General features: G+C 41.0%; 1 protein-coding gene across 5 annotated transcripts in view; it reads left to right on the top strand.

The window, feature by feature from the left end:
• mprip (myosin phosphatase Rho interacting protein) overlaps positions 1-12,000 on the top strand; it is a 70,859-nt gene that overhangs the window by 50,299 nt on the left and 8,560 nt on the right. For all 5 annotated transcript variants that reach the window (XM_021575554.2, XM_021575555.2, XM_021575556.2 and 2 more), the window contains 2 exons: positions 6,900-7,047; positions 11,008-11,125. In XM_021575554.2, the coding sequence (XP_021431229.2) occupies positions 6,900-7,047; positions 11,008-11,125 (266 nt within the window). The remainder of the gene's footprint in view (positions 1-6,899; positions 7,048-11,007; positions 11,126-12,000) is intronic.

The following is a 12,000-nucleotide window of genomic DNA, read 5'->3' as shown; positions in this document are numbered from 1 at the left end:
CTTCAGTGTCTTTAGATATTTTTGTCAGATGTTACTATGGAATACTGAAGTATTATTACAAGCATTTCATAAGTGTCAAAGGCTTTTATTGACAATTTATATGAAGTTGATGCAAAGAGTCAATATTTGCAGTGTTGACCCTTCTTTTTCAAAACTTCTGCAATCCGCCCTGGCATGCTGTCAATTAACGTCTGGGCCACATCCTGACTGATGGCAGTCCATTCTTGCATGATCAATGCTTGGAGTTTGTCAGAATTTGTGGGGTTTTGTTTGTTCACCCGCCTCTTGAAGATTGACCACAAGTTCTCAATGGGATTAAGGTCTGGGGAGTTTCCTGGCCATGGACCCAAAATATCAATGTTTTGTTCCCCGAGCCACTTAGTTATCACCTTTGCCTTATGGCATGCTGGAAAAGGCATTGTTCGTCACCAAACTGTTCCTGGATGGTTGGTAGAAGTTGCTCTCGGAGGATGTGTTGGTACCATTCTTTATTCATGGCTGTGTTCTTAGGCAAAATTGTGAGTGAGCCCACTCCCTTGGCTGAGAAGCAACCCCACACATGAATGGCCTCAGGATGCTTTACTGTTGGCGTGACACAGGACTGATGGTAGCGCTCACCTTGTCTTCTCCGGACAAGCTTTTTTCCGGATGCCCTAAACAATCAGAAAGGGGATTCATCAGAGAAAATGACTTTACCCCAGTCCTCAGCAGTCCAATCCCTGTACCTTTTACAGAATATCAGTCTGTCCCTGATGATTTTCCTGGAGAGAAGTGGCTTCTTTGCTGCCCTTCTTGACACCAGGCCATCCTCCAAAAGTCTTTGCCTTACTGTGCGTGCAGATACACTCACACGTGCCTGCTGCCATTCCTGAGCAAGCTCTGTACTGGTTGTGCCCCAATCCCGCAACTGAATCAACTATAGGAGACTGTCCTGACGCTTGCTGCACTTTCTTGGGCGCCCTGAAGCCTTCTTCACAACAATTGAACCGCTTTCCTTGAATTTCTTGATGATCTGAGAAATGGTTGATTTAGGTGCAGTCTTACTGGCAGCAATATCCTTGCCTGTGAAGCCCTTTTTGTGCAAAGCAATGATGACAGCACGTGTTTCCTTGCAGGTAGCCATTGTTGACAGAGGAAGAACAATGGTTCCAAGCACCACCCTCCTTTTGAAGCTTCCAGTCTGTTATTCAAACTCAATCAGCATGACAGAGTGATCTCCAGCCTTGTCCTCATCAACACTCACACCTGTGTTAACAAGAGAATCATTGACATGATGTCAGCTGGTCCTTTTGTGGCAGGGCTGAAATGCGGTGGAAATGTTTTTGGGGGATTCAGTTCATTTGTATGGCAAAGAGGGACTTTGCAATTAATTGCAATTCATCTTATCACTCTTCATAACATTCTGGAGTATATGAAAATTGCCATCATACAAACTGAGGCAGCAGACTTTGTGACACAAATATGAATTTTCATTCTCAAAACTTTAGGCCACGACTGTATATGAATAGTTTTAAGAGCTGTTGTTTTCTGCATGTGTTTATTAGTCTTGAACCTCAGGAAAGAAACATGCATGTAACTTCCAAAATAAAGGAAACACTTAAGTAAATTAGAGATACAATGTATTTTGAAAGCAGGTGCTTCCACATAGGTGTGGTTATTGAGTTAATTAAGCATTTAACATGGGGTCATGTATAAAATGCCCAGTTGCCTATTATTTTGGCTAGCATGACTGTAAGAAGAGATCTGTCACTTTGAAAGAGGCTTCTCAGTAACCAGATCTCAACCCAATTTAATCTTAATGGAGATTCTGGAGTGGCGTCTAAGACAGCGTTTTTCACCACCATCAACAAACTACAAAATATGGAATTTCTCATGAAAGAATGGTATCGCATTCCTCCAATAGAGTTCCAGACACTTGTAGAATCTATGTCAATGCACACTGAAGCTGTTCTGTAAGCTCGTGGTGGCCCAACAACCTATTAAGACACTTGTTGAGACTATGTTGGTGTTTCCTTTATTTTGTCAGTTACATGTAGATCTTCTAGTCCGGTTTACGACACAGTTGGATGCACAGATGACATGAAATGCAAGACACATGCTATTCCATGTATTTTGTTGCTGCTGGTGATATAATCTTTGTATTGTTGTTGTGTATAGGGATGGACAGGTGGTAGCCAGGTATTTGTGCAGTAGCAGTGCTCTTCCTGGTCATAGATGGCTGCTGTGTGTGCAGGACAGGTTTCATCCCTTGAACAGCACATTCCCTCAGTTAAACCCACACTTTGTTTGCAAATTTCTCAATAGTGTAGTTGTATACTATACACCGGCCACACACACACTAAACAAAGGGCACGTGTTGCTTGTTGTGAAGTCACAACAGGAAGTGTCCCTATACAGTTAGTCGGAAATTTACATACACATTAGCCAAGTACATTTAAACTCAGTTTTTCACAATTCCTGACATTTAATCCAAGTAACAATTCCCTGTTTTAGGTTAGTTAGGATCACCAATTTATTTTAAGAATGTGAAATGTCAGAATAATAGTAGAGTGATTTATTTCAGCTTTTATTTCTTTCATCACATTCCCAGTGGATCAGAAGTTTACACACACTCAATTAGTATTTGGTAGCATTGCCTTTAAATTGTTTAACGTGGGTCAAATGTTTTGGGTAGCCTTCCACAAGCTTCCCACAATAAGTTGGGTGAATTTTGGCCTATTCCTCCTGACAGAGCTGATGTAACGGAATCAGGTTTGTAGGCCTTGCTCGCACAAGCTTTTTCAGTTCTGCCCACAAATTTTCTATAGGCTTGACGTCAGAGCTTTGGGATGGCCACTCCAATACCTTGACTTTGTCGTCCTTAAGCCATTTTGCTACAACTTTGGAAGCATGCTTGGGGTCATTGTCCATTTGGAAGACCCATTTGCGACCAAGCTTCAGCTTCCTGACTGATGTCTTGATGTTGCTTCAATTTGCCATCAATTTTATGAAGTGCACCAGTCCCTCCTGCAGCAAAGCACCCCACAACATGATGCTGCCTCCCCGTGCTTCATGGTTGGGATGGTGTTCTTCGGCTTGCAAGCCTCCCCCTTTTTCCTCCAAACACAACGATGGTCATTATGGCCAAACAGTTATATTTTTGTTTCATCAGACCAGAGGACATTTCTCCAAAAAGTATGATCTTTGTCTCCGTGTGAAGTTGCAAACCGCAGTCTGGCTTTTTTAATGGCAGTTTTAGAGCAGTGGTTTCTTCCTTGTTGAGCGGGCCTGTCAGGTTATGTCGATATAGGACCCCTTTTGTACATGATTGAATTGCACTTTTCGCACCAAAGTACGTTCATCTCATGTCTAGGAGACAGAACGCGTCTCCTTCCTGAGCGGTATAACGGCTGCGTGGTCCCATGGTGTTTATACTTGCGTACTATTGTTTGTACAGATGAACGTGGTACCTTCAGGCGTTTGGAAATTGCTCCCAAGGATGCACCAGACTTGTGGAGGTCTACAATTATTTTTCTGGGGTCTTGGCTGATTTATTTTACATTTCCCATGATGTCAAGCAAAGAGGCACGGAGTTTGAAGGTAGACCTTGAAATACATCCACAGGTACACCTCCAATTGACTCAAATTATGTTAATTAGCCTATCAGAAGCTTCTAAAGGCCTGACATCGTTTTCTGTAATTGTCCAAGCTGTTTAAAGGCACAGTCAACTTAGTGTATGTAAACTTCTGACCCACTGGAATTGTGATTCAGTGAATTATAAGTGAAACAATCTGTCTGTAAACAATTGTTGGAAAAATGTATTGTGTCATGCACAAAGTAGATGTCCAGCCGACTTGCCAAAACTGTGGTTTGTTAACAAGAAATGTGTGGAGTGGTTGAAAAACTAGTTTTAATGACCCCACACAATCTAAGTGTATTTTAACTTACGACTTCAACTGTATATCCAGCCAGGAAGTTGGCTCACTCTGTCTCTCAGTTCGTTCCCATCTGGGCCAGTTTCCCGAGCACTGGGGACTTATCCTTGTGAAAACAGACTTTGGCTAGAGAGGGAGCATAGGACAGCACCTTTGACTGAGTACTCGGATTAGCAGTGCTGAATAGAGGACGGAAGTAGGTTTTGGGTCGAGCTGGTCGGAAGGCTATTCAAATCCCCTCTTGTGGAAACATGCACTGTAATTATAATAGCATTGTGAATGGCTCTCTCTAAAGCCGTGTTGATCAGGATTACCCCCCCCCCCCCAGCCTCCTTTCTCTATATCAAGGTTTCCCAAACTCAGTCCTGGGACCTCCCCATGGTGCACGTTTCGGCTTTTGGCCCCAGTACTACACAACTGATTCAAATACTCAACTCATTATCAAGTTTTGATTATCTGAATCCACTGTGTAGTGCTAGGGGGGAAAAAATACAAATATGCACCCAGGTAGGGCTGAGCGAAAAGGTCTAAAACTCATCTCAATTTTCTCAAACTTATGGCCGAGTCACGATATACAGTACCAATCAAATGTTTGGACACAACTACTCATTTCAGAGTTTTTCTTTATTTTTTACTATTTTCTACTTTGTAGAATAGTAGTGAAAACATCAAAACTATGAAATAACACATGGAATCATGTCGTAACCAAAAAAGTGTTTAACAAATCTAAATATGTTTTATATTTGAGATTCTTCAAAATAGCCACCCTTTGCCTTGATAGCTTTGCACACTATTGGCGTTCTCTCAACCAGCTTAATGATGTAGTCAGCTGGAATGCATTTCAATTAACAGGTGTGCCTTGTTAAAAGTTCATTTGTGGAATTTCTTTCCTTCTTTATGCGTTTGAGCCAGTCAGTTGTGTTGTGACAAGGTACTGTAGGGGTGGTATACAGAAGATAGCCCTATTTGGAAAAAGACCAACTCCATATTATCCAGAACCTAGGCTGAATATATATACCTTCCACAACCATAAGATACACTTATAATTTAATTATTTTATCAAAAATAGTTGTACCTGTTTTTTGTAACTTTAAATGTAACCAGAACCATGCATAATGCACATTCACTAATAATGTAGCAGGCATTATAGAAAATGAACACCTCAAAAACAATCTCTCAAGCCCAAGCACTTGGATCGAACTATAATTTCACAAGTTGAATTGTTATTAACACAACCTTCTGTCTTTCACCAACTTTTTGAAAAGCATGCTAGCCTGTCCATATTGTTCAGATACTGAAATCAAGTGCCCTCCCTTTTTTTTCAGAATGAGAATGAGTTGCCAGTTCCTTATTTGTTTTATACTTATTGCACATTTATAAAACACAGACTAAACAGCTAGTATAACAATCTTTATTTGATTTCAAGGCTGCTAGCGATATGTGGTACTGAGCATTACATTTCCAGAATTAATGTTCATTGGTACATACGTTTTAGTAGTATCTGTTCTTCTCGACATTTGAGGAGTTGAAACAAACAAGGTATGGTTCGAAAGTTTATCTTCTCTATTACAGTAAAATAATGTCTCCGTGTAACGAGTTGAAACCATTTGTCAGAGAGGAAGAAGTGATTGATCTCTCATCTTTGTTGTTGTGAGTGGTAAGGGGAGGGCCTTGGGACAAAGAAGCAAACCTGGAGGTTTCACTCTCGACAAAATCTGTCCAAAATATGCCCTATGCACTTATTTAGATGCTAAGCTTGTCGCCTGCCTTCCCGCCTTTGGGCCAACGACTCCCATTGTTTGGGGTGGATTTTATAGTTATATACAGATCTCTGGTGTAATGGGAAGGTGCACAGAAGGAGCGAACGAGACCAAAACGACAACATGAGAACAAGCGGACATAAACGCAAAAAAAACAGAGAAATACAAAAAAACTTCATTCTGCGATACAGGCATTTGGAATATCGAGCAAAAGCATACATTAGAATTAATCAAATTACTTCGATATATCGTCCAGCCCTACACCCGGTGGGGCCCCGGGACCAAGTTTGGGGTTAACTCTGGTCTATACTACTGAAAGGCAATCCACAGACAGGCTGGCCCTGCCACATCACGATGACGACACATCAGATTCCACTGTCTGTCCCCACAGAATCAGCCTATTATCCATTGTTTTGTTTGGTCTCATCTTAACCTCCTACATTCTATTTTGTTCAATGGTAACAGATTATAGGTTTTTCAAATTATAGACCTTTACATTTGAGTAATTTAGCAGACACTCTTATGCAGAGTGACTTACAGGAGCAATTAGGGTTAAGTGCCTTGCTCAAGGGCACTGAAGCAGATTTTTCACTTTGTCAGCTCGGGGTTTCAAAACAGCAACCTTTCGGTTACTGGCCCAACGGTCTTCACCGCAAGGTTACCCGCCACCCTAGACCGCAAACAATATCACACTAGACATTAACTACATTTGTAATAGGTGTTTTATTTGCAAGTGGCCCAGAGTTTACTTAGCTAAAAACCTGGCAGTGGTTGAATAACTTTACTGTTGCAGGGATAATTACAGAACACAGCCTTCTCAATCACATGACGTTCTTGCTGCCTACACATCCTTTAACATATTGTGTATTCTGTTATTTTCTTAACACTTTGTACCATATGCTTATGTTGCTTATGGCTAAATGTGCAGTAGCTTGCTCGGTGTTTGTCATCAGTGATCAGTGTCAATGAATGGATGGTCAGCAATGGTTGATGCTAGGGCCAGGAGTTTTTCCTGAACTGGACAAGATCTGGATCAGAGTTGATTGGCTTTAACTAGATCCAGAGTTTGACTTGTCCAGGAAAACATTTTATGACCCTCTATACACGATAACTAGGGTCAAGAGTTTTTCATAGTCATGGCACATGGTCTGACAGGAAAAACTCTTGGCCCTAGCTTATGGTTGCATGTGGACTCACTTTTCCCACATTACCCTCCATTAATAGGCCACCTGTGAGAGGGGCTTTACTGCCATGGAGGATTCCCACCAGAAGGTGATCGACGAGCTGCAGAGGAAACACCAGAGAGAGCTGGAAAACCTACACGAGGAAAAGGAGAGGCTGCTAGCCGAGGAGACTGCTGCTACCATAGCCGGTCAGTAGTAATTACGATAGCTATCAGCATTAGCACCTTAGTAATCATATAGGCCGAGTGTCCCTTGCTAGCAGTAGCATCAGGCTAACATTAAGTATTTTGTTCACTTGTGTTTGCAAACCCATAATTGTGAGTTAACATGGTCTTTGGGCTCTGCTTTAAAATAGTGGATTTTTCTTTCAAACACAGTTACCACTTTTTTTTGTCATAGACTGTTCTCTCTGTTACCGCACGGCAAGCAGTACCGGAGCGCCAAGTCAAGGTCCAAAAGGCTCCAGCTGGCCACTCGGACAATTTACATTGACCCCCCCCCCTTGTTTTTATACTATTGCTACTCGCTGTTTATTATCTATGCATAGTCACTTTACCCCTACCTACATGTACAAATTAGCTCGACTAACCTGTACCCCTGCACATTGACTCGGTACCGGTACCCCCTGTATATACAGTGGCTTGCGAAAGTATTCACCCCCCTTGGCATTTTTCCTATTTTATTGCCTTACAACCTGGAATTAAAATAGATTTTTGGGGGGAGGTTTGAATCATTTGATTTACACAACATGCCTACCACTTTGAAGATGCAAAATATTTTTTTATTTTGAAACAAATAAAGACAAAGAAACAGAACTTGAGCGTGCGTAACTATTCACCTCCCCAAAGTACATACTTTGTAGAGCCACCTAATGCAGCAATTACAGCTGCAAGTCTCTTGGGGTATGACTCTATGAGCTTGGCACATCTAGCCACTGGGATTTTTGCCCATTCTTCAAGGCAAAACTGCTCTAGCTCCTTCAAGTTGGATGGGTTCCGCTGGTGTACAGCAATCTTTAAGTCATACCACAGATTCTCAATTGGATTGAGGTCTGGGCTTTGACTGGGCCATTCTAAGACATGTCAATGTTTCCCCTTAAACCACTCGAGTGTTGCTTTAGCAGTATGCTTAGGGTCAATGTCCTGCTGGAAGGTGAACCTCTGTTCCAGTCTCAAATATCCGGAAGACTGAAACAGGTTTCCCTGAAGAATTTCCCTGTATTTAGCACCATCCATCATTCCTTGAATTCTGACCGGTTTCCCAGTCCCTGCCGATGGAAAAACATCCCCACACATGATGCTGCCACCACCATGCTTAACTGTGAGGATGATGTTCTGGGGGGTGATGAGAGGTGTTGGGTTTGCGCCAGACAGTGTTTTCCTTGATGGCCAAAAAGCTTGATTTTAGTCTCATCTGACCAGAGTGAGTACCTTCTTCCAAATGTTTGGGGAGTCTCCCACATGCCTTTTGGCAAACACCAAATGTGTTTTCTGATTTTTTTCTTTAAGCAATGGCTTTTTCTGGCTACTCTTCCGTAAAGCCCAGCTCTGTGGAGTGTACGGCTTAAAGTGGTTCTATGGACAGATACTCCAATCTCCACTGTGGAGCTTTGCAGCTCCTTCAGGGTTATCTTTGGTCTCTTTGTTGCCTCTCTGATTAATGCCCTCCTTGCCTGGTCTGTGAGTTTTGGTGGGCGGCCCTCTCTTGGCAGGTTTGTTGTGGTGCCATATTCTTTCAATTTTTTATTAATGGATTTAATTAATGGTGCTCCGTGGGATGTTCAAAGTTTCTTATATTCTTTTATAACCCAACCCTGATCTGTACTTTTCCACAACTTTGTCCCTGACCTGTTTGGAGAGCTCCTTAATCTTCATGGTGCTGCTTTCTTGGTGGTGCCCCTTGCTTGGTGGTATTGCCGACTCTGGGGCCTTTCAGAACAGGTGTATGTATATACAGTGCCTTGTGAAAGTATTCGGCCCCCTTGAACTTTGCGACCTTTTGCCACATTTCAGGCTTCAAACATAAAGATATAAAACTGTATTTTTTTGTGAATAATCAACAACAAGTGGGACACAATCATGAAGTGGAACGACATTTATTGGATATTTCAAACTTTTTTAACAAATCAAAAACTGAAAAATTGGGCGTGCAAAATTATTCAGCCCCTTTACTTTCAGTGCAGCAAACTCTCTCCAGAAGTTCAGTGAGGATCTCTGAATGATCCAATGTTGACCTAAATGACTAATGATGATAAATACAATCCACCTGTGTGTAATCAAGTCTCCATATAAATGCACCTGCACTGTGATAGTCTCAGAGGTCCGTTAAAAGCGCAGAGAGCATCATGAAGAACAAGGAACACACCAGGCAGGTCCGAGATACTGTTGTGAAGAAGTTTAAAGCCGGATTTGGATACAAAAAGATTTCCCAAGCTTTAAACATCCCAAGGAGCACTGTGCAAGCGATAATATTGAAATGGAAGGAGTATCAGACCACTGCAAATCTACCAAGACCTGGCCGTCCCTCTAAACTTTCAGCTCATACAAGGAGAAGACTGATCAGAGATGCAGCCAAGAGGCCCATGATCACTCTGGATGAACTGCAGAGATCTACAGCTGAGGTGGGAGACTCTGTCCATAGGACAACAATAAGTCGTATATTGCACAAATCTGGCCTTTATGGAAGAGTGGCAAGAAGAAAGCCATTTCTTAAAGATATCCATAAAAAGTGTTGTTTAAAGTTTGCCACAAGCCACCTGGGAGACACACCAAACATGTGGAAGAAGGTGATCTGGTCAGATGAAACCAAAATTGAACTTTTTGGCAACAATGCAAAACGTTATGTTTGGCGTAAAAGCAACACAGCTTATCACCCTGAACACACCATCCCCACTGTCAAACATGGTGGTGGCAGCATCATGGTTTGGGCCTGCTTTTCTTCAGCAGGGACAGGGAAGATGGTTAAAATTGATGGGAAGATGGATGGAGCCAAATACAGGACCATTCTGGAAGAAAACCTGATGGAGTCTGCAAAAGACCTGAGACTGGGACGGATATTTGTCTTCCAACAAGACAATGATCCAAAACATAAAGCAAAATCTACAATGGAATGGTTCAAAAATAAACATATCCAGGTGTTAGAATGGCCAAGTCAAAGTCCAGACCTGAATCCAATCGAGAATCTGTGGAAAGAACTGAAAACTGCTGTTCACAAATGCTCTCCATCCAACCTCACTGAGCTCGAGCTGTTTTGCAAGGAGGAATGGGAAAACATTTCAGTCTCTCGATGTGCAAAACTGATAGAGACATACCCCAAGCGACTTACAGCTGTAATCGCAGCAAAAGGTGGCACTACAAAGTATTAACTTAAGGGGGCTGAATAATTTTGCACGCCCAATTTTTCAGTTTTTGATTTGTTAAAAAAGTTTGAAATATCCAATAAATGTCGTTCCACTTCATGATTGTGTCCCACTTGTTGTTGATTCTTCACAAAAAAATACAGTGGCAAATGTATTATGTTTGAACCCTGAAATGTGGCAAAAGGTCGCAAAGTTCAAGGGGGCCGAATACTTTCGCAAGGCACTGTATATACTGAGATCATGTGACAGATCATGTGACATTTAGACTGCACACAGGTGGACTTTATTTAACTAATTATGTGACTTCTGAAGATAATTGGTTGCACCAGATCTTATTTAGGGGCAACATATACATATGTACGCTCCATTTTTTTTTTTTTTCGAATTTTTTGAAAAAAGTTTTCAAATTCTCTTTGCCATTTTGGACTCTTTTGTGTATGTCCATTACATGAAATCCAAATAAATATCCATTTAAATTATAGGTTGTAATGCAACAAAATAGGAAAAATGCCAAGGGGGGTGAATACTTTTGCAAGGCACTTTAGCCTTGTTATTGTTATTTTTTTGTTACTTTACATTACATTCTTTAATTTTGTTTATTTAGTCAATATTTTCTTAACTCTATTTCTTGAGTTAAGCTTGTAAGTAAGCATTTCACTGTAATGTCTACAATGTTGGGCGCATGTGACAAATACAATTTGATTTGATTTAGTTTTTTTAGTTAGCAGATGGTCCAGCTATGCCAGAGCTCTTCCCCCAATAACAACGTTCTTTGTTTTGGTTGCCCCAGCGATCGAGGCGATGAAGAACGCACACCGGTCGGAGCTGGAGAAGGAACTGGACAAGGCCCGCAAGTCCAACAGCAACACAGAGAATGCAGACATAGAGGAGATATGCAGGCAGCACGAGTAAGTTAAGATATCATGTCATGTAGGGCTGGAAATTGACAGGGGCCTCACAATACTATGTTATCACGATACTTTGGTGCCGATACGATATGTATTGTGATTCTCACAATTCTTTATGTATTGTGATTCGATTATGTGATTTTATTGCGAATCGATGTAAAAGTGCGGAAAACTTATTTTTCGCCCTATTTTAAAAGAATGGAGAACTTACTTTGAAGAAAAAATACTGGAGTTTTGGTGCAGGTACAGCCAATTAGCGCTAAAATAATATTGCAATATTGTCAAAATGATACATATCGGGATATTATTTTTTGACGATATATTGTAACTGTCAAAAAATAATTTTGCCCCCTCATCGCTACTATCATTTCCCCTCAGTACCACAAGCACATTACCATCGCCAAGACCATATTATCTTCAAGTTATCATATCCCTTAAGTACCACAAGTATATTATATACAGTACACGATACAAAGACACTCCAAGATCATACAATCTTGAACTCTCAATAAGCAGATCAAGTCTCAGGTCTTCATTTAGAGTCAAGACTCACATTTTCAGTCCAGACTTGAGTCAATGTTTACAATGTTTACTGTTTTTCTTCAGTCAAAACTACTGTCTCAAGTCCCCATCGCTCCCGAATAACTGCCTTAACCTTTAGCATACAGCCAGGTCCAAAATGATTGCCACCCTTGGTAAAAAAAAATTAAAAAAAGACTGTATAAAATATATAATACAAGTACTGAGCTATTATTGTATGCAACAACAAAAAAATGGCCAATTATATTATTGGAAACTAATACAATTTCTCAGATTTGTAAAAAAAAATAACCAGTAATCATTTATTTTTTCAAAAAGATATGGGTCAAAGTTAT

Source organism: Oncorhynchus mykiss, chromosome 20 (genome assembly GCF_013265735.2).
Source record: "Oncorhynchus mykiss isolate Arlee chromosome 20, USDA_OmykA_1.1, whole genome shotgun sequence".
In the NCBI taxonomy this organism is placed as follows: Eukaryota; Metazoa; Chordata; class Actinopteri; order Salmoniformes; family Salmonidae; genus Oncorhynchus; species Oncorhynchus mykiss.
This window is presented reverse-complemented; position numbering and strand designations above follow the sequence as displayed.